This window comes from Rhinoderma darwinii, chromosome 8, assembly GCF_050947455.1.
Source record: "Rhinoderma darwinii isolate aRhiDar2 chromosome 8, aRhiDar2.hap1, whole genome shotgun sequence".
Taxonomy (NCBI): Eukaryota; Metazoa; Chordata; class Amphibia; order Anura; family Rhinodermatidae; genus Rhinoderma; species Rhinoderma darwinii.
In genome coordinates, this window is record NC_134694.1 from 60,878,072 (window position 1) to 60,905,295 (window position 27,224).

Below are 27,224 nucleotides of genomic sequence, written 5' to 3' on the forward strand. Positions count from 1 at the left end.
AAATCAGCATGCCTGTCACTTCTTCATGCTGCTCAGAGAGGGCAACATGAAAAAGGTGACCAATGTGCTTTAAAGATATCTTGAAGAATCTTTTGGAAAATAAATGGTCTAATTTCTCTACATCTGATATATACAAGAAAACATTTTGGAAGAGATGGGCAAAGTGTCGCCATTAGATATTCAATACAAATGAAGAAGAAAGTATATTTTTGGTGGTATTGCCCATGGATCTATGTGGGTGGCAGGGGGAGAAGGATAACAATGAATAAAGCCATGCTGTGATATATATATATATGTGATTGGTGCTGCGTCATATTGTATTCCTTTTTATAAGTAAAAGCATAGAAGCGGTAGACGCAAAACTATAAGACATTTTTAAGTTGATTCATTTTTTATTTCAGATGCATTAGGACAAAAAAAAAAAACTTTGGTTGTGAATGTGTACATAGCCTTTAGAAATGTAAGGAGGCTCCAGAGGTAATCTGCACTTCAAAGTGAACAGAAGATAATCATTTATAGGGTAATTAGTAATGGAATAATCTATTGAAAATGTAAAATATACAAGGTCAGGGAAATTACTTGAGTTGTTTGGTTCAATGTAAAAGTGTTCCACTTTGGAACATATAGCATTTGTACATGACTTGTTCTTAACAGTATTTAGTTTTGAAGCCCCAAAAATTTCAACCCAAAAAAAAAAATATGATTTAAGAAAAATAAGCACATATGAAGTCAGGAATACCTGTTGGAGTCTATGAATCAATATCTGGGTTAAGAACAGTGCGTATAGTACACACAGAGAGCAGTACATTACATATAGCGCAAATAGATAGCAGTACAGTACATATATCACAAGTAGAGAGCAGTACAGTAGATGTGGTACTGGTAGAGAGCAGTAAAGTAGATGTGGTACTGGTAGAGAGCAGTACAGTAGATGTGGTACCGGTAGAGAGCAGTACGGTACATGTAGGGCAGATAGAGAGCAGTACTGCACATGTAGGGCAGGTAGAGAGCAGTACAGGAGATGTGGTACTGGTAGAGAGCAGTACAGTAGATGTACTAGTAGAGAGCAGTATGGTACATGTAGGACAGGTAGAAAGCAGTACGGTACATATAGGGCAGGTAGAAAGCAGTACGGTACATGTAGGGCAGGTAAAATGCAGTACGGTACATGTAGGGCAGGTAGAAAGCAGTACGGTACATGTAGGGCAGGTAGAATGCAGTACGGTACATGTAGGGCAGGTAGAGAGCAGTACAGTAGATGTACTAGTAGAGAGCAGTATGGTACATGTAGGGCAGGTAGAAAGCAGTACGGTACATGTAGGGCAGGTAGAATGCAGTACGGTACGAGTAGGGCAGGTAGAGAGCATTACGTTACATGTAGGGCAGGTGGAGAGCAGTGCGGTACATGTAGGGCAGGTGGAGAGCAGTGCGGTACATGTAGGGCAGATAGAGAGCAGTACGGCACATGTAGGGCAGGTAGAGAGCAGTACGGCACATGTAGGGCAGGTAGAGAGCAGTGCGGTACATGTAGGGCAGGTAGAGAGCAGTACGGCACATGTAGGGCAGGTAGAGAGCAGTGCGGTACATGTAGGGCAGGTAGAGAACAGGTGCTACTAGACAGTTCATTGGCTCTACTTATCCCCAATTGTAATACATTGATTGGTTGTTCACTATGACCAATAACAGTCAGTCATTTAGTGAAATGTTCTCACTGATTGACTTCTAGGCAATAACATGACTGCCTTTGTAATTGAATGCGGTTTCGAGTTCTAATCCGCCAGGAAATTCCATTGCAGGTTAAAATATTGTAAACTATTGTAACTTGAGAAACCACAGTAGTAATTTATTAAGTGCTTAACTATGTGGCTTGGCTTGGCTTGTGATTTGCATGAAAATGTCCTTTCATCCATATCCAAACATACTAACAATTGCATTTTGTAGTATGAATGACACCAGTTTCTTCATCCAAGGCGTAATGGTTAGACTGCTTTTGACGTGTCTACATTTATAAATGAAAGGGTGGACAGCATCCAAAGCATCAAATTGTTGTTTGCACACTGCAAGTCTTCACAGGTGACACTGTCCATCCGGCCCCCAAATATTAGTGTCAGTAGAGGAAAAAAAGCTGAACATCACTCATGTCTTCATGCAAAAATGCAAACTTTGCTCCTGATATTATAAACTGTATAGTCTGTATTCACTTCTGTGTTCTGGGTTATGCTTAAGAAAGGCTCTTAGGCCGAAATGTTGCATGATCTAATAAAATCCACATTCTTTTTCCACGAAAACATGGGTGGCTGTTTACCTGTGTCATTTATGTCTGTCAATAAATGTCACACAAATCATTTTTGCATTTATTCTGTTTATATTTATCTTGTAAACCCTAGACTTTATAGCAATCTAAATAGTGTTTTTGTTATCTCAAAAGAAATTGGATCATTTGGTGAAGTATTTGTTTCAGTAGCAATAATTGTTTTGTTTATATTTTTCAATATAGCTATAATACATTCAATGTGTTTTTATTGTCAGGAAAAAAGGTTGGACCTCCAGGTCCATCAGGTCTTCCTGGCCCTGCAGGTCCTCAAGGGCCACCAGGACCTCCAGGACCACCCGGAATTCCAGGCATTCCTGGTATACCAGGATCAAATGCTATGGGCCCTCCTGGACCACCTGGGCCCCCAGGCCCTCAAGGACCACCTGGAAATCAAGGGCCTTCTGGTAAGTTAACATTATGAGAGATTGCTTTGGTAAGATGTGTAGGTTTGTGCTAATTTATTTTTTTTAATTCCACCAGGGTCTGGAGACAGGACCAGTCCTAGAGCGATACAGGTTAGGTACTATGTGACCTTTTAGGCTGTCCTTTGGTCACAGTTTACGTTAACATTTTATGCTTATTTTTGTAGCAGCCCTGCAATGATTCCTCTTCCTTCTTTTTTTTGTTTTTACTTTTCTTTGGCTAATAGTGATGCAGTTCTCAACCACACCACTACCACCCACCCCAATGTTTGAACATTAATGTGGTCAAAATCAGATTCATGTATGCCAGCATCTGTGAAATAATAACTTCCACCATGAAGGGGTATTCCCATCTCGGCAATAATACTTAATATGCTAGTAAATGTAAAATTAGAAAAATAAACCTATTTGCAACATTTTATAAGATGTAATATTTTCCAGCTTTTCATTCTGCTCCATCCTTCACTGTATTTCCCTTTATCCATGGTTATGGCCACTGTCGTGGTCTAGCAGTGGTGGCCGCTCTTGTGCTGTTCTCTCGGTTAATTTTTCAGGCAGGATGGCCGTGATCTCAGGAGCGTGCATTCTTGAGCATGCGCAGTAGCCCTCTGACTGGCCATCTCTCTACTGCGCTATCGAAGGCTGTAGGGCGGCTTACAGATATGTGCAGGAGTGTCTCTATAGCGCTGCAAAAAGCATGTAATGTGTCTGAAGGGGACACCACAGCAAAAGTAGAAGTCATTTGATTGACAGGAAATTCGTGTCAACATATAGGCTGGGTTCACATGAGCATGTTACGTCCGTAAAGGACAGAACGTATTTCGGCCGCAAGTCCCGGACCGAACACACTACAGGGAGCCGGGCTCCTAGCATCATAGTTCTGTACGACGCTAGGAGTCCCTGCCTCGCTGCGGGACAACTGTTTTCAGTACGGGACAGTAGTTCCACTGAGAGGCAGGGACTCCTAGCATCGTACATAACTATGATGCTAGGAGCCCGGCTCCCTGCTGTGTGTTCGGTCTGGGACTTGCGGCCGAAATACGTTCCGTCCTTTACGTACGTAACATGCTCGTGTGAACCCAGCCATACTCCCGCTTGGAGGGATGTGCGGCACCAAAAAAGACAGCAAAACAGTAGTTCTAGGGGCAAGAAAATCGATCTGAGGGCATGAATAGACTTCTTTTTAATCGAGGATTGCTGCTGACCCAAAAACAAAATTAAAGGTTGAAATAACCGTCTAAATCAATCACTGCCGAGCCTATGTAAGCTAGAAATGTGCATTGGTTGGATCCTTTTTGTACTTCTAAACATTTCATTGTTTGTCTGCTTAATTTTTTCCACTTTTCTTATTTTGCAGCCAGCTGCAGTTCATCTACATGGTCAAGACTCAGCAATACAAGTAAAAAATGGTGAGAAACCAATTATTCCTTTTTATAAATTTTTCAGAGAGGGGGATAAACGGCTGACCAACAACTTTGTTTAGCATTTATCTACTGAAAGGATAAAGCATTGGTTTTGATGATATCCTCCCCCGATTCTCATTTCTCTGATGAGATATTGAGACAGTTATTCATATTAAATGAACCAGTAATTCACATTATGTGTGTGACTTGGTTGGGTTTACAGGCAAATACTTTTTCACAGCACTGTATACTAAATATTTAGCGAAAGTACTGAAAAACCAATAATTAGTGCATGTGATGGGGAAGGAAATAATGAATGAAATAGATCAATCTATGACGTAATAAAATACTTTCTATGTTAAATTGATAAATTACAAGGCAACAAATAATGCAGAAGGAAATAGGACCTTAGATATAAAAGGACAAAATTCCAGGTTAAGAAACATTATAACATTAAGACGTTACAGAAAACATCACACAGCAAACCTATCCCCATTAAACTTCTAAGAAAGTGTTACATTGTGCTTCTGTGACTACTGGAAAATAGTTGGGGCTGCTTTGACTACTGGGGAAATGTTGGGACTGATATGACTACTGGGGAAAACTCTGTCTGTTTTATGTTTTGTCTGTAATATATACTGATAAACATTATGTTGATGCTCTGTTACTACTGACATGTACTGAGCGACTACCATTCTCTCACACTGAGATCTTTCAGGTGGAATACTTCATGACTGGTCCCGGATTACCATTAACCAGAAGGTTTTCAGGCTGCACACACGCAGTGGAGAACTGGAGGTGCTTGTGGATGGTACCTACCTCATCTATAGTCAGGTAGAAGTGAGTACGGTCTTGGGCCTAGCTCCTGTTTACATCACCTAACTAAAATGATCTCTGAATTTTCAAACTTTTTTTTTTTTAAAACAAGCCTTGACCACTAAACCATAATCATATAGTGTATATGTGTTATATTACACGATGGGTCCAAATATCGATGGCAGGCATCTCATAATGAAGTGAAGCATCTTCGAAACCATAATAGCTGCACCGTCTGTATTTATTAGCATTTTTCTATTCTTATTAGAATTATGAAAATAGCACATTTAGGCTGAATTTACACTTCGTTTGCCGTGTCTTCTTGGCTGTGACTTTTTTTTGTAACTGTATGGAATAGTGTAGTCTGTTGCACTATTCTGTACAGAGACATCTCTCAAATTATACTGCGCAGTATGTTTTAAAAAAAAAAAAAAAGTGAAATCCATCTTAAGTATACGTCGGGAAATCCTACTGACATACATTGCAAGCATAGTGTGAATAGACACAACATTGGGGTATATTTACGAATACTGTCTAAATTTTAGATAGTGTAAACTTTGACAATGCAGCTCGAAAATGCGCCATATTTATCAAAGGGTTGCATTCTGTATGATAAGTTTAGCGCTTCTGTCGCTAGACACTTGTCTTCCTGAGGCCAAATGCACATGATGCATATTATGTGCAGATTTGCCGCATGTATCTTTGTGCGCCAAATCCGCAGCGTAATACAGTACCAGCAAAGTAAATGGGATTCCAAGAAATCTCATCTACACGTTGCATATTTTTTCTGCACTTAAATTGACCTTCGGTGCGTATTTTAAAAAGGAAACCATTAAAAAGTACACGCTTGCTATCACTGCGTTCGTAACGACCCAAACTATAAAACTATAATATTATTTTCCCTGCACGGTGAACACCGCAATAAAAAAAAATGCCAGAATCGATATTTTTTTTTGTCTCCACCCGTCCCAAAATATAGAATAAAAGGTGATCAAAAAGTCACATGTACCCCAAAATAGTACCGATACAAACTACAACCCGTCCTGCAAAAAACAAGCCCTTAGGCTATGTTCACACGGAGTATTTTGGGGGAGGAATATCTGCCTCAAAGTTCCAAACGGAATTTTGAGGCAGATATTCCTCCCCCAAAATACTCCGTGTGAACAGCAATTATCGCGCCGTTTTTCGCCCGCGGCCATTGAGCGCCGCGGGCATAAAACACGCTTTCTCCTGCCTCCCATTGAAGTCAATGGGAGGTCGGAGGCGGAAGCGCCCGAAGATAGGGCATGTCGCTTCTTTTTCCCGCGAGGCAGTTTTACTGCTCGCGGGGAAAAGACGCCGACGCCTCCCATTGAAATCAATGGGAGGCGTTCTCGGGCCGTTTCTGCCGAGTTTTGCGACGCGGTTTCCGCGTCAAAAAACTCGGCAAAAGACCCCGTGTGAACATAGCCTTACACAGCTGTTTCAACTGAAAATGCTAAAGTTTTGGCTGTTAGAATATGGTGACACACAAAAATTTATTATTTTATAACAAAGTGATTTTATTGTGCAAACACTGCAAAACATAAAAAAAAAACATACGGTATCGCCGCAATAGTATCAACCCGCAGAATAAAGTAAAATTGTCATTTATAGCCCACGGTGAACACTGTAAAAAGAATAACAAATTGTCAGAATTTATGGTTTTTGGTCACCAAAAATTGAATAAAAAGAAATAGAATGACCCCAAAATGGTACCAATGAAAACTACAGCTTTTCCCGCAACAAATAAGCCCTCACACAGCTCCGGTGGAGAAAAAATAAAAAAGTTCTGGCTCTCAGAATATAGCGATGCAAAATGTGCAGTGTGTTCCAAAAGCAGATAAGATTGGGCATCATTTATCTGTGCCACACATCTGCAGATTATTATTTATTTACCCTATTATTATACCACCTTATTATATGTCTTGATGTACTCTGCACAGATTACATATGCCCCCACATTATAAACCAGTAAAACCTCATACAGAACTACCAAGCAAAATATACGCTCCAAATGGCGCTCCCTCCCTTCTGAGCGTTTCCAGCGTGCCCAAACATCAGTTTACGTCCACATATATGGTATATGCCATACCCGGGAGAACCCGCTTAACATTTTATGAGGTATATGTCTTCAGTGGTATAAACTGGGCACAACATATTGTGCACTAAAATGGCATATCCGTGGAAAATTGCAATTTTCACTTTGCACCATCCTCTGCGCATTCGCACACCACGACGTAATAACACGTCGTGGTGCAGGGGGTGATGTATGGATCGGTCTCGCACTGAGCTTGCTCCATAAGCTGCAGGTGTCAGCTGCTTATTACAGCTGACACCCGGGACTAACGGACAGGAACTACTATCGAGCAGTTACAGGAGCCTGTAAAAATTACAATATACTGCAATACATTAGTATTACAGTGGATTGTACCAGCGATCTGACGATCGCTACTTCAAGTCCCCTAGGGGGACTAATAAAAAGTGTAAAAAAAAAAAGAAAAGTTAATGAAGTTGTTATTAGTGGGGGAAAAAAATAAATTTAAGTAAAAAAAAAAAACCCCCCTTCCCATTTTTCTGCTGAAGTAATGTAAAAAATAAATAAATAAACAAAATTGGTATAGCTGTATCCATAAAAGTCCAAACTATTACAATATACCATTATTTAACCAGCACGGTGAACGCCGTAAATAAGACACCATAAAAAAAGACTTTAAAACGACAGTCACTGTTTTTTGGTCACCTTAGCTCTCAAAACAATTGTAATAAAAAAGTGATCAAAAACTTGTATGTACCAAAAAATGAAACCTATGTAAATTTGGTATCACCGTAATCGTATTGAGCCACAGTACCAATTTAAGTGGTCGTTTTTACCGTACGGTGAAAGCCGTAAAAATTAAACCCAACAAACAATGGATGAATCAGTTTTTCCCGATTTCAGCCTGCAAATATTTTTTTTCCTGTTAACCAGTAAAATATATGATACATTAAATGGTGTCAATAGAACCAAAAACTCCTCCCGCAAAAAATAAGCCCTCACACCAATCTATTGATGGATAAAGAAAAAAGTTATGGCTCTTGGAAGGTGGGGAGTGAAGAACGAAAATGAAAAAGCAAAAATGGATAAGTCCTGAAAGGACTAATTAATTTCTAATGAAAAATCATTTGACTACATGTGGGGTAATGCCGTACTCGGGAGAAATTGCTTTACTAATGTTGGGCGGCTTTTTCTCCTTTATCCCTTGTGAAAATGAAAAAATTCAACATTTTAGTGGAAAAAATGTTGATATTCATTTTCATGGCCGAATTCTAATAAATTCTGCAAAAGACCTGTGGGGTCTAAATGCTCGCTATACCCCAGGATAGATTTCTTAAGGGGTGAAGTTTCCAAAATGGGGTCACTTTTGGGGAGTTTCCCCTGTTGCAAATGCGACACGGCATCAAATACCATTCCAGCAAAATCTGCGCTCCAAAATCCAAATGGTGCTCCTTCCCTTCTGAGCCCTGCCGTGGGGCCAAACAGCAGTTTATTACCACTTATGGGCACTGCCATAATCGGGAGAAATTGCTTTACAAATTTTGTGGTGCTTTTTATTCTTTATTCCTTGTAAAAATTACAAATGTTTACGTTTTTTCAGGAAAAAAAGCACATTTTGACTTTCACAGATTAATTCCAATAAATTTAGCAAAAAACCTGTGGGTTCACTTTTGAGGGGTTTCCACTGTTTTAGCAACATAAAACCTCTTCAAACCTGACATGTTGCAAAAATATATTCTAAAAAAAGGAGGCCCCAAAATCGACTAGGTTCTCCTTTGATTCTGAGGCCTCTATTTCAGTCCATTACCACACTAGGGCCACATGTGGCCAGAATCTGGGCAATACATATTGAGTTGCGTTTCTCTGGTAAAACCTTCCGTTCTACAGACAAATAAATAATAACAATTATTTTTTGCAAAAATAATACAATTTGTAAATTTCACCTCTACTTTGCTTTAATTCCTGTGAAACACCTAAAGGATTGAGAAACTTTCTGAATGCTGTTTTGAATACTTTGAAGTGTGCAGTTTTTAAAATGGGGTGATTTATGGGGTCTTTCTAATATATAAGGTCCTCAAAGTAACTTTAGAACTTTAAGAACTGGTCCCTAAAAAATAGCCTTTTGAAATTTTCTTGAGAATGTGAGAAATTGCTGCTAAAGTTCTAAGGCCCCATGCACACGACCGTAAAATCGCTCGTATTTACTGACCCATTCATTTCTATGGCCGACTGACACCTTCCCGTATATTAAGACATTTCCTATTTTTTTATTTTATGGACCGTGCTCCCATACTTTATAATGGAAGCACGGCCCGTAAAAATGGACTGCTGTCTGCGGCCAGCTGTGCCCGTAATTACGGCACGGTCGTGTGCATGGGGCCTAAGCCTTGTAACGTCCTAGAACATAAAAGGACATTCAAAAAACAATGCAAATATAAAGTAGACATATGGGAAATGTTAGCAAGTAACTATTTTGTGTGGTATTAATATCTGTTTTACTAGCAGATACATTTAAATTTAGAAAATTTATAATTTTTGCAAATTGTCTATACATTTTGGTGTTTTTCACAAATAAATACTGACTTTATCGACCACATTTTCCGACTAACATAAAGTACAATATGTCACGAGAAAATATCAGAATCGCTTGGATAGGTAAAAGCATTCCCAAGTTATTACCACATTGTCACGAAGGGTCTGTGGACCCACTGAGCCGTACCGCCTTGGCGGTAAGGCAGCTGGCCAACAGGGCGCAGGTGAAGATCTATAGTTCGTATAGGTACCTGTGGCAGCTCAGACAGCAGCAGGGCAGGCTCGGCTAAGACTAGGCAGCAGGTAGACGTCAGGCGAGGTGAAGCAGGTCAGGCGTGGAATAGAACATGACACGACTTTGGCACAGCACAGTACTCGACCAGGATGGTATGGAATGCAAGGAACTGGAACAGGTACACGAACAGGAAACACACTAGGAGGCCATCACATAGACACACTAGGAAACATCAACAACGCTCAGGCATAGAAGCAGGGGGCTGGACCCCTCTTATAGTCCAGGGTGCTCACGGGTTCAAAGTTCATAAAGAAGTCCGGTACGCGTGCTGCCCCTTTAAGAGCGGGGATGAGCGTGCGTGCGCACCCTACGTGATCCGGCTGAGGCGAGTGGAACCGTGCCTGAGGAGGAGGCTGGTGCCAGCGCTTGCCGACACGTGGCTGCGGTTGTCAGGAGGGGATTGGAGCTGACAGCCTGCAGCCACGGACATTACACACATAAAGTAAGACATGTCAGATTTGAAAAAATCGTCTTCGTCCTCAAGGCCAAAATAGGCTTGGTCCTGAAGGGGTTAAGCAACGTATCCTTCCGTTACACAACACTCTCTCTCCTGTTAACCCATGCCCCCTTGTCTAGCGTGCCAAAAAAAAAGTATCTAAAACAGTTAATAAATGTAGCGCACAGCACACATTTTGAATAGTAAATGTGCCCCAATATCTTCAAATTTTTTTGTTCTTCCTCCAAGAAGGGGTGTGCTTACACTACCGTTCAAAAGTTTGGGGTCACCCAGACAATTTTGTGTTTTCCATGAAAACTCACACTTATATTTATCAAATGAGTTGCAAAATGGCTAGAAAATATAGTCAAGACATTGACAAGGTTAGAAATAATGATTTTTATTTCAAATAATAATTTTCTTCGTCAAAGAATGCTCCATTTGCAGCAATTACAGCATTGCAGACCTTTGGCATTCTAGCTGTTAATTTGCTGAGGTAATCGAGAGAAATTTCACCCCATGCTTCCAGAAGCCCCTCCCACAATTTGGATTGGCTTGATGGGCACTTCTTGCGTACCATACGGTCAAGCTGCTCCCACAACAGCTCTATGGGGTTGATATCTGGTGACTGCGCTGGCCACTCCATTACAGATAGAATACCAGCTGCCTGCTTCTTCCCTAAATAGTACTTGTATAATTTGGAGGTGTGCTTTGGGTCATTGTCCTGTTGTAGGATGAAATTGGCTCCAATCAAGCGCTGTCCACACTGTATGGCATGGCGTAGCAAAATGGAGTGATAGCCTTCCTTATTCAAAATCCCTTTTACCTTGTACAAATTTCCCACTTTACCAGCACCAAAGCAACCCCAGACCATCACATTACCTCCACCATGCTTGACAGATGGCGTCAGGCACTCTGCCAGCATCTTTTCAGTTGTTCTGCGTCTCACAAATGTTCTTCTGTGTGATCCAAACACCTCAAACTTCGATTCGTCTGTCCATAACACTTTTTTCTAATCTTCCTCTGTCCAATGTCTGTGCGCTTTTGCCCATACTAATCTTTTCCTTTTATTAGCCAGTCTCAGATATGGCTTTTTCTTTGCCACTCTGCCCTAAAGGCCAGCATCCCGGAGTCGCCTCTTCACTGTAGACGTTGACACTGGCGTTTTGCGGGTACTATTTAATGAAGCTGCCAGTTGAGGACCTGTGAGGCGTCTATTTCTCAAACTAGAGACTCTAATGTACTTGTCTTGTTGCTCAGTTGTGCAGTGGGGCCTCCCACTTCTCTTTCTACTCTAGTTAGAGCCTGTGTGTGCTGTCCTCTGAAGGGAGTAGTACACACCGTTGTAGGAAATCTTCAGTTTCTTGGCAATTTCTCGCATGGAATAGCCTTCATTTCTAAGAACAAGAATAGACTGTCGAGTTTCACATGAAAGCTCTCTTTTTCTAGACAAATGTAATGCTCCAGATTCTCAACTAGCTCAAAGGAAGGTCAGTTTTATAGCTCCTCTAAACAGCAAAACTGTTTACAGCGGTGCTAACATAATTGCACAAGGGTTTTCAAGTGTTTTCTAATCATCCATTAGCCTTCTAACACAGTTAGCAAACACAATGTACCATTAGAACACTGGAGTGATGGTTGCTGGAAATGGGCCTCTATACACCTATGTAGATATTGCATTAAAAACCAGACATTTGCAGCTAGAATAGTCATTTAGCACATTAACAATGTATAGAGTGTATTTCTGATTAATTTAATGTTATCTTCATTGAAAAAAACTGTGCTTTTCTTGCAAAAATAAGGAAATTTATAAGTGACCCTAAACTTTTGTTTTCAACTGTGTTTTTATTGAAAATTTTCAAAATATACATATGGCTTAGAGATGCATGGAAGGCCATGCAGTTCACATGACAAAATAGTAAATTTCAATAGACAAACAAGACATCAGGGAAAAGACACAGGGGATAAAGGGGGGGAGGGATAGTCGGAGCTCAACCAACAACCTAATCTTGTGATACCCGTAGCCAGTACTTGTCCCACGGGTGCCACACCACTTTGAACCTATCCAGTTCTTTGTCAATAGAGGCCGTCATATATTCCATTGTACGTATTTCCCTGATTCTAGTTACTAAGTCGATGTGAGAGGGAGGGGTTGTCTGTCTCCATTTCCAGGCTATCAACGTCTTAGCGGCAGTGAGAAAGTGTCGAAAGAGTCGGGCTAATGATTTCCCCAAAGACCTAGGGGGGACGTTCAGGAGGTAATGAAGAGGGTCTAGAGGAATATCCTGCTGCAACACCGCCAATGCCAAATTCCTAACCTCCAACCAATACTGTTGTACCAACGAACAGCTCCAGAAAATATGGAACATGTCCCCTCTCTGATTTCTACATCGCCAGCAATCTGATGGAATACCCGGATTGAAGCTATGCAGAAAGGCAGGGGTATGGTACCAAAACATAAGAATTTTATATTGGTTTTCTTTATATGCAGTGCAGATGGAGGTTTTAGCTATGCCCAGGCGGAGGGGAACCCTCCGGGGATAGCAGTATTGCATAAATGGCGGAAATAAGCCCCCTAGTGGTGGTAGCATACCGACATAACCTTTCGAAGCTTGTAGGTGTAGTGACCCGTGTGGATCTGAAAGTTTGCTGCATGTAATGTCTGATCTGAAGATAGTGAAAAAATGCAGAGGAGGGGACATTATGATGTTTTTGAAAGTATGAGAACGGGTGAAGCTCTAACGTGTGGGGATCAACCATGTCAGCCAAGTGAAATACCTCAATTCCCGCCCACAATCGGACCATTCTGGGGGTAGTGCCGCCCGGAATAGTGGGAGTGTAGAGTACTGAAGTCAAGGGTGGGCAACCCGACGCCAAATGAAAGCGTTTTTTACAAGTTTCCCACACCTCTTTTTGAAATCTCATGGGACCTAATAGAGATGCAGACGGCATTACCAGTGGGTCGCCCCATAACAAGGAGTTTGGGTGAACCGGGGCCATCCATATCTTCTCTATTTCGGTCCACTTGTTGTAAGCCCTTAAAGACACCCAACTGGGTATGCGACGGAGGTGTGCCGCCCAGTAGTATTTCACCACATCAGAGACTGATAGCCCAGCCGCAGATCGACCAGATAATAAGACTGATTTCGGAATTCGATGTCTGCCGGAGTGCCATATGAACCTGAGGATGGAAGACTGCATGGCCCGCAATTCCCTCATAGGTACCGCTACTGGCAGAGTCTCAAAGTAGTACAGTAATTTAGGGAGCAAGGTCATTTTGACCGCCGCTATGCGCCCAAAAAATGACATGGGAAGAGGATCCCACCTGGCCATTAGCTGACGTAATTCTACAAACAGAGAGGGGAAATTAGCCTTGTAAGCCGACGTATAGGAGGGAGTGAGTTGAACTCCTAAGTAGGTCAGGGAGGTTTCCTTCCAGTTGTATGTGTAGTTGTGTTTGAGGAGCAGGAGCTCCTGGTGTGGGACATTAAGAGGGAGTGCTTCTGTTTTAGATGTATTAGTTTTATACCCTGATAGCCTCCCATACCTACGGAGAACAGTAGTAAGGTTAGGAAGGGAGGTATGAGGTTTAGTGATAGTCAGGAGGACGTCATCTGCAAACAAGGAGACCTTGAATTCTTTATCTTGTATCTGGACCCCCGCTATATCGATGGATTTCCGAATTTGAGCTGCTAAGGGTTCAATGCAGAGCACAAATAAAAGAGGGGACAGGGGACACTACCTGACGCGTACCATTCCAGATTTGAAACGGAGGGGAGGTGGAGTGTGGGAGTTTAATTGCCGCTGTCGGGTTGGAGTAGAGACCACGCAGCGCCGTCAAGAAAGGGCCCGAAATCCCAAAATGAATTCAGATTTTCAAACATAAATGGCTATCCCAAGCAATCAAACGCCTTCTCTGCATCTAGGCTAAGAGGGATCGCCGATTCCTTTTGCTTGTGGAGGGCATCAATGAGATCTAGGGTCCTTCGTGTGTTGTCTCCTCCTTGTTTGAGAGGCACAAAGCCCACTTGGTCCTTGTGGATCAAAGAAGGGAGCCAGACATTGAGTCTATTAGCTAAAAGATGAGTGAACATTTTTAGATCAGAATTCAGAAGAGCTATGGGTCTGTAATTGGAGCATTCTGCGTGGTCCTTACCCGGTTTAGGGATCAGCGTAATGTGAGAATGCAGAAATGTTTGAGGAATGGGAGAACCCTGCAGGAATTCATTAAATAACGAAGCCATCCGTGGAACCAAGATCTCCGCAAAGGTCTTATAATACCCATATGTAAAGCCGTCTGGTCCAGGAGCCTTACCACTAGGGAGGTCCTTCAATATATCAGATAATTCCTCCGCAGAGATCGGGGCATTCAAGGATGAAAGCTCCTCATCTTTCAGTCTAGGTAGAGTGCAGGAAGAGAGATAGGTTTGTAGCGTTTCCCTCCGACGGGCTGGGTCAGGTGGTAAGGTAGTCGGTAAGTGGTATAAGGATTTATAATAGTCATGGAAGAGTGTGGCTATTGTGTCTGGATGTTGCTGGAGAATGCCCGTGTTGTCCCAAACCGCCTGTGGAGCTCGAGCAGTCACCTGGTCCCGCAATAGCCTGGCCAGAAGCGAGTGCGCCTTATTACCTTTATCATAATATTTCCTTTTCGTATATAGTAGTGACTTTTCGGGACCGCCGGTTTAATCCCCATTTCCCTCTCCAGTTTAGCAATTGTCCAATGTAGAGCCACCCGCTTGGCCCTAGAGTCTCTTTTCAATCTAGATCCCATTACTATGCATTGCCCCCTCATCACTGCCTTATGCACCTCCCAAAGAGTGGATATAGAAGGAACCGATCCCTCATTAAGAGCATAAAATTCCCGCATATGTCCGGCCAGGCTGTCCCTAAGAGCAGGGGACTTAATCAAAGTTTCGTTTAAGCGCCAATGACATACTCTCGTGTTTGGTTTCCCTATTTGGTCACAGAGACTGGCGCATGATCTGACCAAGAAATGGGGTCTATATCCGCCCCCTGGAGCGAACGGAGGGCAGGGACATTTCCAAAGAAGTAATCTAAGCGCGTGTGAGTGTTGTGCGTATGGGAGAAGAAGGTATAGGACCTATCGCCTGGATGATCCACTCGCCACAAGTCATAGATCTGGTACTCCCTAATTAGTTGCCTAAAACGTGTAGAAAGTCCTGCAAGGGTGGGTGTCGGGGCAGCATGTGTAAGAGAAACCCTGTCCATGGACGTGGAGAACGGGACATTAAAATCTCCTCCCACCAGCCATGCACCCCTAGGAAGCTTTTTGAGCTTGGAGAGGAGTCTACGTAGGAATGGAATCTGCGCGGTATTAGGGGAGTAGACGTTACATAAAACCACGGGCTGTCCAAACAGAGTCCCCTCCACGATAACATACCTGCCTTTCGGATGTGAGGTGTGAACTTGTATGGGGCAGGTTGCCGCTATCAAAATGGCCACCCCCTCCCTCTTACGCCCTGACGAGGCAGAGTACACAGCAGGATACGCCCCTCGAGCAAAATGGAAATTTCCGGAGGAATCTAAATGTGTTTCTTGCAGAAAAGCGACCTCTGCTCCAAGCGATTTCAGTTCCCTGAGAAGCAAGCGTCTCTTCACATTGGAGTTGAGGCCCTTGACATTAAGTGTGACAAATTTAACCATGGTCAAAGATGTAGGAAAGAGCAAAGAAGGATGTGGAAAGTGCGGATGTGTACAGCTCACAGTTATGTCGGGGCCAGTCCCAGGCCGGTTTCAATGCAAGCAGTGTTCTATGGCGTCCTTCTACCTTGGAGGTTCTTGGAGGATTCAATGTCGTCTCGGTTGTTATCTCGGGTGAAAGTAGGGGGGAAGGGAAAGACACTGGGGTAAAGACGTACCAGGGAGACAATACACATATCTGCAGTAAGAACAAAGAGAAATGCATGAGATCAGTGTACTTCAAACAAACTCAGAAATTATTACCAGGGAGAAAACTATACCCTGGGGCGGGTGATATTTAAAGCAAATGAAAACTGGTAATACAATATTACCCTTTGCAACTCTCTCTAAAAACAGATGGAGAACTGCAAAAAAAGTTACCCTTATCAAAAGAGGAGGTCGGGTCTCAACAGTCGAGGAACCTAGTACAAAAGTACATATAAATACGTAAAGGCCAAAAAACAAAAAGGGGGTGAATGAGCCAAATGTAACCAGGCCAATCGCACCCTGCCACAATTTACGTTAACGAATTAAAGAGAAGCAATATAAAACAAGAAATATATTCCTATATGCATTTTTAGCCTAGGATAGTGCAACTGGTGAAGAGAGCATCTGGTATAGGTGACCAGACTCCTTCACATATATTACAGAGGTGCCGTGTAACAGCGCAGCGTCCATCAATTCAAATCAGGTCTCGGTGAACTTCGGCTTGACCGTCGTCTTGGGGAGAGCCTCCGCTTGTTTCGGACCGATTGCCAGACTGGAGACGAAGGCGGCAAAGGAGTCTCCCAATTCTGCATCTTGGGCGGTGGTATACCAAGGGAGTCACAGAAATGAGGCAAATCGCCCGGGTACCTCAGGGTTGCAGAGACGCCATCTCTTCGGGCTGTGAGGGAGAACGGGAATCCCCATCTGTAAATAATATTGTGATCCCGCAAGGTAGCGAGTAGCGGACGAAGCAGACGCCGTTTCTGTAGCGTAATCCAGGAGAGATCCGGGAATAGCTGAATCGGAGCACCGTCATACTCCAGATCTTTACGCTGCCGGGCCTTAAGCATAATGTCCTCCTTAGTGTGGAAATCCTGGACACAGCAGATGATATCTCTGGGTTGAGATGTAATAGACTTTGGTTTCAGTGCTTGATGCGCTCTGTCAAGCGGTATCCGATTAGACGGGGGTGCACCCAAAAGGTCGTTAAAGATAGTCTCTAACACGATGGGAAGGTCTTCAGACCCCGAGGGCTCCGGTATACCCCGGTTATCCAAATCTTCCAGGTGCAGTTGCATATATCTAATGGACGCCAATTGGGAGGACACCGTGGATTGTATCACAGAAACATGGCGCCTAGTGGCATCGTGGTCTTCTTCCAGCGCCTCTACCCTAGTAGCTATTTGCTGTATATGCTGAGAAACCCCCGCCAATTCTGAGCGAAAAGCTGCCTTCACTTCTTGTATCATACTCTTAAAGTCCTCTTTAGTGGGCAATTGTGAGAAACATTCCCTCCATATAGGAGGCACATCTGAGGGTAGCGAGGCAGAATCCTCCAGGTCGGAATCTGAAGCATAAACAGGGGCCTGAGCATAGGGGGTCAAGGATGGTGTGTCCCCCAGGTCATCTCCCCTCCCCGGCTGCTGGATCGTGGGCCGTTGGGGTTTAGGTGCAGGCCAAACCTGCAGGGCCATTTGTGCTGAGGGCTGTGTCATTGGTGGATCAAGCGGCTGTACTGGGTCCCCTGGCTGTGCATGTGCACCACGTGGCATGGCCGCCATTGCCCCAGGCAGAGAGGATCCAGCTCCCTGTTGATCACAGGACGAGGTGGAGGGCAGTGTAGGGGAGCTGGGAGGGTGTAGTTTAGCCATCTGGCTATTCAGCTTACCCTGCGAGTGGGGAGCTGTTCCATCCCATTGTGCAGACATCTCTCCTTCCTGCTGACACGAGGCTGTCCAAGATGGCCGCCGCTGGAGCTGAGGGAGCGGCGTTGCTTGCCGCCGAAGAAAATAGCCGTCTAGCGTTGGTGGAGCAGGAGCGACCTGATGCAGTGCTGCAGGGGTGAGTCCAGACCCTTGGGGTCTTTTTTTCCCCATATGTGGAACCTTTTACTGCTGTAGGCTGCTGTTTTTGTGTGGCAGGGCACGAGCTCCTCGCTTATGCGTACGGCGCCATCGACTGCTGGCCACGCCCCCTCGACCCTAAACTTTTGAACGGTAGTGTAAGTATGTGTAATGGAGTGTCTCTTCTTATTTAGACCATTGTGACAATCGAATGAGGAGATAATTGTCTTTATCCAACCATCGTTTTTAGACTAAATGTTTAGATTAAATTATTGTAAGCAAAAATTACATAGTTTTGGATTTTATGGACATCTCAGTTTTCAGGCATCTTGATATTATTCTACAAGTTTATTAAATGCCATTTGTTCTGAAAAGAATGCTTGCTACACTAGACAGATTTTACATATAACATATTTTCCGATATTATTCCATCTTTAACCCCTTCCTGACACAACTTGTTTTGGCTTTGTAAATGCAGCCAATTTTTTTTCAAATCTGGTGTGCCTCTGTATGTGGTAATAAATTTGGAATGCTTTTATCTATCCAAGCGAGTCTGAGATTGGTTTCTCATGACATATTGTACTTTGCTAGTGGAAAAATTTGGTCATAAATGTAGTTTTTATTTGTGAAAAATATCATTTTTTTGAACATCCTTTTATTTTTCTAGGACGTTACAAGGCTTAGAACTTTAGCAGCAAGAAAATTTCCAAAACCTATTTTTTTATGGACCAGTTAATTTCTGAAGTGACTTTAAGGGCATTATATATTAGAAACCCCCCCCCCCCCCCCATAAGCAACCCAATTTTATGAACTGCACCCCTCAAAGTTTTAAACTTAGCGTTTAGAAAAATTCTTAAACCTTTAGGTGCTTCACAGGAATTAAAGCCACGTAGAGGTGAAATTTACAAATTTCATATTTTTTTTCGAAAATCTATTTTAATCCATTTTTTTCGGTTTTACCAGAGAAACGCAGCTCAATATTTAATGCCCAGATTCTGCAGCTTTTAGAAATAACCCACATGTGGCCCCAGTTTCACAAGGGACTGAAACAACGGCCTCAGAAGCAAAGAAGCACCTAGTGGATTTTGAGGCCTCCTTTTTCTTAGAATATATTTTAGGCACCTTGTCCGGTTTGAAGAGGTCTTGTGGGGCCAAAACAGTAGAAACAAGCCCAAAAAGACACAGTTTAGCAGACTACACCCCTCGAGAAATCTATAGAGGGGTATAGTGAGCATTTTGACACAACAAGTTTTTTGCTGAACTTAGTGGAATTAGACCATGGAAATGAGAATCTAAATTTTTTCCAATAATACGTAGAAATTATAGATTTTCCAAGGCATAAAGGAGATGAAGCACTCCAACATTTGAAAAACATCCAGAAGGGGTTAAAAGTAAAAATCCCCCTTTTTCCCTGATCAGTCCTTTATTATTAATTAAAAAAAATGAACTGTACATAATTGGTGTCGCCGCGTCCGTAACGGCCTGAACTACAAAAGTATTTTGTTATCTATCCCACGTTGGGAACGCCATGAAAGAAAATAATAATAATAAACCATACCAGAATCAGAATCCACTTAGTTACATAGTTACATAGTTTGTACGGTTGAAAAAAGACACATGTCCATCAAGTTCATCCAAGGGATGGGAATGGGGAAGTAAAAAAATTTCTACACATAGGAACTAATATTTTTTTGTTCTAGGAAATTATCTAAGCCTTTTTTGAAGCCATCTACTGTCCCTGCTGTGACCAGCTCCTGCGGTAGGCTATTCCATAAATTCACCGTTCTCACAGTAAAGAAGGCTTTTCGCCTCTGCAGGTTGAACCTTTCTTTTTCCAGACGGAGGGAGTGCCCCCTTGTTTTTTGAGGGGGTTTTACATGGAACAGGATTTCACCATATTTTTTGTATGTGCCATTCATATATTTATATAAGTTAATCATGTCCCCCCTTAGTCGTCTTTTCTCAAGGATAAATAGGTTTAGTTCTTTTAATCTTTCCTCATAACTTAGATTCCCCTTGCCCCTTATTAGCTTCGTTGCTCTTCTTTGTATTTTTTCCAACTCCAGGGCATCCTTTCTATGAACTGGAGCCCAGAACTGGACTGCATATTCTAGATGAGGCCTCACTAATGCTTTGTAAAGTGGTAATATTACATCCCTGTCCCGCGAGTCCATGCCTCTTTTGATACACGACAATATTTTGCTGGCCTTTGAAGCAGCTGATTGACACTGCATGCTGTTATTTAGTTTATGATTTACAAGTACATCCAGATCCTTTTCAACAAGTGACCCCCCCCCCCCCCCCAGTGTAGCTCCCCTTAGGACATATGATGCATGCAGGTTGTTCATACCCAGGTGCTTAACTTTACATTTATCTACATTAAACTTCATTTGCCAAGTGGACGCCCAAACACTTAGTTTGTTTAAATCTGCCTGCAATTCACAAACATCTTCCATAGTCTGAACTATATTGCATAGCTTGGTGTCATCTGCAAAAATAGAAATAGTGCTATTAATCCCATCCTCTATATCATTAATAAATAAGTTGAATAATAGTGGTCCCAGCACTGAACCCTGGGGTACACTACTTATAACCGGGGACCATTCAGAGTAGGAATCATTGACCACAACTCTCTGGATACGGTCCTTGAGCCAATTCTCAATCCAATTACAAACTATACTTTCTAAACCTATAGTCCTTAATTTACCCATTAGACGTCTATGGGGGACAGTGTCAAATGCCTTTGCAAAGTCCAAAAAGACTATATCCACAGCGGCCCCTCTGTCTAGGCTTCTGCTTACCTCTTCATAAAAACAAATCATGTTGGTTTGACAGCTTCTGTCCTTTGTAAAACCGTGTTGGCTGTCACTTATAATACTATTTATTGTCACATAATTCTGTATATAGTCCCTCAATAGCCCCTCAAACATTTTCCCCACAATTGATGTTAAGCTTACTGGTCTATAATTACTCGGCGAAGACCTAGAGCCCTTTTTGAAAATAGGCACCACATTTGCCCTGCGCCAGTCCCTTGGCCCTATACCAGTCATGAGAGACTCTCTAAATATTATGAAGAGGGGGACAGAAATAACTGAACTAAGCTCCTTAAGAACTCTAGGGTGTAGCCCATCTGGTCCCGGAGCCTTGTGTACGTTTATTTTATTTTATTTAGCTTGCACCATATCTGCATTCATCCAATTCAGTATATCAACTGATATATTAACAGGACTGGCAGCGGCTACATCAGCTGCTCTTTCTTCTGTTGTATATACAGAGCGGAAGAACCCATTTAGTAACTCTGCCTTCTCTTGATCCCCTGTGACCAACTCCCCATTACCACTATCTAAGGGTCCTACATGTTCAGACCTTGGCTTTTTTGCATTTATATGCTTGAAGAATTTTTTAGGATTTGTTTTACTATCCTTGGCCACCTGCCTTTCATTTTGTATTATTGCTAATTTTATTATCTTTTTACAGATTTTATTAAGTTCTTTATATTTTACAAAGGCTACAGCTGTACCCTCAGATTTGTATTTTTTAAATGCCCTTTTTTTGTCACGTATTGCCCTTTTTACAGAAGGTGTAAGCCATGTGGGGTTTAATTTTAGTCGTTTATACTTGTTACCTGTAGGAATAAATTTTGCACTATAATTACCCAAAGTAGATTTGAAAATCTCCCATTTATCATTTGTCCCATTATTTAACATTAGTTCTTCCCAGTCTATATCCTGAATTGCAGCCCTCATCCTGGGAAAATTGGCCTTCTTAAAATTAAGTGTTTTTGCCCTCCCAGCCTGTGTTTGTTTTTTACAGTATAGGTAAAATATAACTATATTATGATCACTGTTACCGAGGTTTTCACGAACATTGACATTCCCAACAAGCTCTTAATTATTAGAAATGACCAGATCCAACAGAGCTTCACCTCTAGTCGGGTCTTCCACAAACTGGCCCATAAAATTTTCCTGCAACAGGTTGAGGAAATGTCTCCCCTTTGCAGTTGAAGCCGATCCATGACACCAATTAATATCCCGGAAATTAAAATCTCCCATTATCACAACCCTACCCGCCTGTGCAGCCCGCTCCATCTGTTTATATATTTGACCTTCTATCTCTTCAGTTATATTGGGGGGTCTATATATTACACCAAAAGTAATTTTTTCAGTGTTTACCTCCCTTTTTTTCAGTGTTTACCTCCCAAGAAATGGAATAAAGATACCAAAAAGTCGCATGTATCTAAAAATGGTACTGATCAAAACTGCAGTTCGTTATGCAAAAAAAAGTCCTCACAGGGCTTTCTTGATGGAAAAATAAAAAAGTTATGGCTCTTAGAATAAGGCAACACAAAAAGTGAATGATTTTTTATAAAAAGTATTTTATTGTGCAAACACCATAAGACATTAAAAAAAACCCTCTAAACATATGGTATCCCCGTAATCGTATCGACCTGTAAATCAAAGTGAATGTCATTTATAGCGCACAGTGAACGCTGTATAAAAAATAGAATAAAAAAACAGTAGAATTACTGTTTTTTTTAGTCACCACGCCTCTTAAAAATAGAATAAAAACTGATCAAAAAGTTGCATTCACACCATGAAAACTACAATGCATTCCTGAAGGGGTCTAGTTTCCAAAATGGGGTCACTTTTAAAAGGTTTCCCCTGTACTGGTACCTCAGAAGCTCTGCAAATGCGACATGGCGCTCAGAAACCAATGCAGCAAAATCTACATGCCAAATAGCACTCCTGCCTTTCTGAGCCCTGACGTTTGTCCAACCAGCAGCGTATGATAACATATGAGGTATTGCCGTAATCGGGAGAAATTGCTTTACGAATGTTGGGGGGCTTTTCTCCTTTATTCCTTGTCAAAATTAAAAAAAACCTGTGGGATCTAAATGCCCACTATACCCCGATAAGTTCCTTGAGGGGTGTAGTTTGCCAAATAGGGTCACTTAAGGGGGGTTTCCACTGTTTTGACACCACAAGACCTCTTCAAACCGTACATGGTGCCTAATAAAAAGGAGGCCTCAAAATCCACTAGGTGCTCCTTTGCTTCGGAGGCCTGTGCTTCAGTCCATTAGCGCACTAGGGTACATGTGGGAAATTTCTCAAAATGGAAGAATCTGGGCAATAAGTATTGAGTTGCGTTTCTCTGGTAAAACCTTCTGTTTTACAGAAAAAAAAATGGAATAAAGAGGATTTTCTGACAAAAAAATTAAATTTATACATTTCACCTCTACTTTGCTTTAAATTCCTGTGAAACACCTAAAGGGTTAATAAACTTTCTAAATGCTGTTTTGAATACTTTGAGGGGTCTAGTTTCTAAAATGGGGTGTTTGATAAGGGTTTATAATATATAGGCCCCTTAAACCACTTCAGAACTGAACTGGTACCTAAAAAAAAAGAGACTTTTGAAATTGTATTCAAAATATGAAATAGTGTAGTACCGTGTTAGCCAGAGACAATATGAAATGTTAAATACTTTTGTGTCAAAAAAGACAAAAGTATAATAGGTATGATACCTTTATTGGCTAACCATAAAAGTTCTATATTCAAGCTTTCAGAGCACAGAGGCTCCTTCTTCAGGCGTTTTACAAATGAATGTAGTTTGTAAACTGCCTGAAGAAGGAGCCTCTGTGCTCTGAAAGCTTGCATATAGAACTTTTATGGTTAGCCAATAAAGGTATCATACCTATTATACTTTTGTCTTTTTTGTCACAAAAGTATTTAACATTTCATATTCAAAATATGAGAAATTGCTGCTTATATTCCGAGCCTTGTAACGTCGTAGGAAAAAAAAGAATGTTCACAAAATTATGCCAACGTATAGTAGACATATGGGAAATGCGAACTAGTAACTATTTTGGGTGTTATAACCATCTGTCTTACAAGCAGATACATTTAAATCCAGAAAAATTCTATTTTTTCCAAATTTTCTCAATTTTGCTATTTTTCACAAATAAACACTGAATATATCGACCAAATTTTACCACTAACATAAATCACAATGTCTCACGAGAAAACAATCTCAGAATCGCTTGGATAGGTTTAAGCATTCCGAAGTTATTACCACATAAACTGAAATATATGTCAGATTTGAAAAATGAGCTCTGAGCCTTAAGGCCAAAACTAGGCTGCGTCCTAAAGGGGTTAAAAGGGGCGGAAGAGGCCTCCCAAAAGTGGAGAGTACTGACCTTCTCTGAGAAACCTTTATTATGGGCTCTCTTCACGCCGGCTTCGTGGGTTCTGCCTTTAGAGGCGACATGACAAATATGAAATCCATTATGATCTGTTTTGTAAAAATTCCATTCAAAAAATCTTTATATAGCGCCAACAGTTTCCGCAGTAATTCACCTTTCAGAGGGTACATGGAAATAACCATTACAACATTACTTTGTGATTTAAAATGAATTAACAATTCAAACAAAAGGCGTGAGGGCCCTGCTCGTAAGAGCTTACAATCTGTGAGGAAATCGGGATGACACAAAATATAAAAAAGTGCTTCTTTTGTACATTGGTCCAGCCATCGATTATAAACATAGGGTAGTACACACAAAGCTGCATGAGCCAGTGACCCAGACAGTATCCGTGTATGCAAAGACATGAAGTGCATTCGGGTAAATAATGTGGGGGATACTTTGGAAGGAAGGGATCAGGTTCTAAAGACTAATGAAATGGGGGGTAAAGAAAAGGAGGGAGATTAGGGAATGTGATAGGCCTCTCTAAAATGTGTTTTCAGGTCATGCTTAATACTGTGGATGGTGGGAATTATTCACATTATCCGGGGTAGCGCATTCCAGAGGATTGGTGCAGCATGAGAAAAGTCTTGGAGACTGGAGTGGTAAACCGAGATGAGGTAGGAGATGTACGGAGGTGCAGCACTGTGAAGAGCTTTGTGGAAGTAATTAATAAGTTTTAAGTTGTATTCTAAAGTGAATGGCCAACTAGTACAGTGACTGGCGCAGAGTTTAGAGAAATTGGTGTAGCGGTTGGTCAGAAAGATGAGCCTGGCTGCTGCATTCAGGATAGATTGGAGAGGGGAGAGTTTGAGGGGAGTCCAGATGAAAATAAATCAGAGCGATAATTTAGAGTTTTTGCTGTTTCCACAGTAAGAAAAGGGCAGATTCTGGAGTGGTTTTTCCAGGTGCAGATGACATGAGTATTCAAGAGATTGAATATAAGGAGTAAAGGAAAGATCGAAGTCAAACATAATCCCAAAACAGCAGGCATGGTGCCCAGGAGTTATGGTAGTACCACACACTGAAATGGAGATATCAGGTTTAGGTAGGTTAGTGCATGTTAGAGACAGCTGACAGACAATCATTGCTGTTTTGTAGTAAGGCAGGGATGATGTCATAGGAAGATGTACGGTATATAATTGTTTATCAGTGTAGTGATGTACTGGAAGCCAAATCTGCTGATTGTTTGTCCTATAGAGGCTATGTATTGAGAAAAGAGAACAGAACCTATAATGACTTAGAATAGTTCACCGGTTTTCCCATTTATTTTTTATTTTTTAATTGTATGACAAATGTAGTTTTTAATGTGGATAAATATAAGGTTATGCATTTGGCGAGAGAAAGCAAACGGTATTAAATAGCAAAACATTTGGTAAAACCGCCACTGAAAGGATATTGTTGGACAGTAAACATTAAAAAGATTGTACAAGGTTTTTAAAATAGGAAAGAAAGGAAATTGAGGTATTGCAGCTCACCTGTTAGGGATCTGCCAGGTACTTCATCTAGCTATACTCCTGGGATTAATCAATCCACACCTGAGGCCAGACCTGTTCGACTGACACCATCTCCCACCAACCAGGGTGGCAGGCTCAGGAGTGGGAGAGCCTATCGCGGCCTGGTCTGTCGGAGTTAGCTCCGCCCCCTGCCCTTTATTACCTGCCCTGTGCTCTCCCTCAGTGCTTGTAATCCTTTTAGATTCCTGGCCCCACTGCTGCTTGCTCCAGCCTGCTTCTGCCGTGCTTCTGCCTTGCTGCAGTTCTGCTTGACCTGCTTTGCTTTGCCCCTGGCTTGCTTCTGTCTCCGTGCCCGCTCGGGTGTACTCACTTCGTCCTGGTCCTGACTGTTCGTTCGCCGCCCCGTTTCCTCGTGGCGTTCCGTGGCTACTGCCCCTTCCCTTGCGTGTTCCCTGTTTGTCTTCCTGTGCACTTAGCCAGCGTAGGGACCGCCGCCCAGTTGTACCTCGTCGCCTAGGGCGGGTCGTTGCAAGTAGGCAGGGACAGGGCGGTGCGTAGATTAGGGCTCACTTTCCCTTCACCTCCTTCCTGCCATTACATAATTACAAGCCCTTACCTAGTCTACCATTTCTCCTACGCTGACGCTGTCATGGACCCCCTTGAGACCCTGACCCAGCAGATGCAGGGCCTCTCCCTACAGGTCCAGGCCCTGGCCCAAAGGGTCAATCAGGGTGACGCTGCTTTAGTAGTACCCCTCACCTCACCTCTAGAACCCGACCTCAAGTTACCTGACCGGTTTTCAGGGGACCGTAAGACGTTTCTCTCCTTCCGGGAGAGTTGCAGACTGTATTTCCGCCTAAAGCCCCACTCCTCAGGTTCCGAGAACCAGCGGGTGGGTATCATCATATCCCGACTCCAGGAAGGGCCCCAAGAGTGGGCCTTCTCCTTGGCTCCTGACGCCCCTGAACTTTCCTCTGTTGATCGTTTTTTCTCTGCCCTCGGACTCATTTACGACGAGACTGACAGGACTGCTTTAGCCGAGAGTCAGCTGGTGACCTTACGTCAGGGTAGGAGACCGGTTGAGGAATACTGTTCTGATTTTAGGAAGTGGTGCGTAGCTTCTCAGTGGAACGATCCGGCCCTAAGGTGCCAGTTTAGGTTAGGATTATCTGACGCCCTGAAGGATCTGCTGGTTAGCTACCCCTCGCCTGACTCCCTTGACCAGGTTATGGCCCTAGCAGTACGACTTGACCGACGTCTCAGGGAACGTCAGCTAGAACGCTTCAGTGTGCTCCCCTCTGACTTTTCTGCGATCCCCCCCGAGGTCCCGTCTCCTCGCCCCTCCACGGAGGACTCGGAGGTACCTATGCAACTCGGGGCCTCCATGTCCCCTCGACAACGTAGGGAGTTTCGCAGAATGAATGGTCTCTGCTTCTACTGTGGGGACGACAAGCATCTACTGAACACCTGTCCCAGGCGCAAGAATAAGAAGCCGGAAAACTTC

At 42.5% G+C, this 27,224-nt stretch overlaps 1 protein-coding gene across 3 annotated transcripts in view; it reads left to right on the forward strand.

The window, feature by feature from the left end:
* The window catches only part of EDA (ectodysplasin A), a 218,615-nt gene that overhangs the window by 182,201 nt on the left and 9,190 nt on the right, over positions 1-27,224 (forward strand). The window contains exons 4-7 of one of the 3 annotated variants that reach the window (XM_075835656.1): positions 2,530-2,718; positions 2,795-2,829; positions 4,094-4,145; positions 4,849-4,973. In XM_075835656.1, the coding sequence (XP_075691771.1) occupies positions 2,530-2,718; positions 2,795-2,829; positions 4,094-4,145; positions 4,849-4,973 (401 nt within the window). Of the gene's footprint in view, positions 1-2,529; positions 2,719-2,794; positions 2,830-4,093; positions 4,146-4,848; positions 4,980-27,224 lie in introns of all 3 variants that reach the window. The other 2 variants (XM_075835655.1, XM_075835657.1) reach the window with 2 other exon arrangements.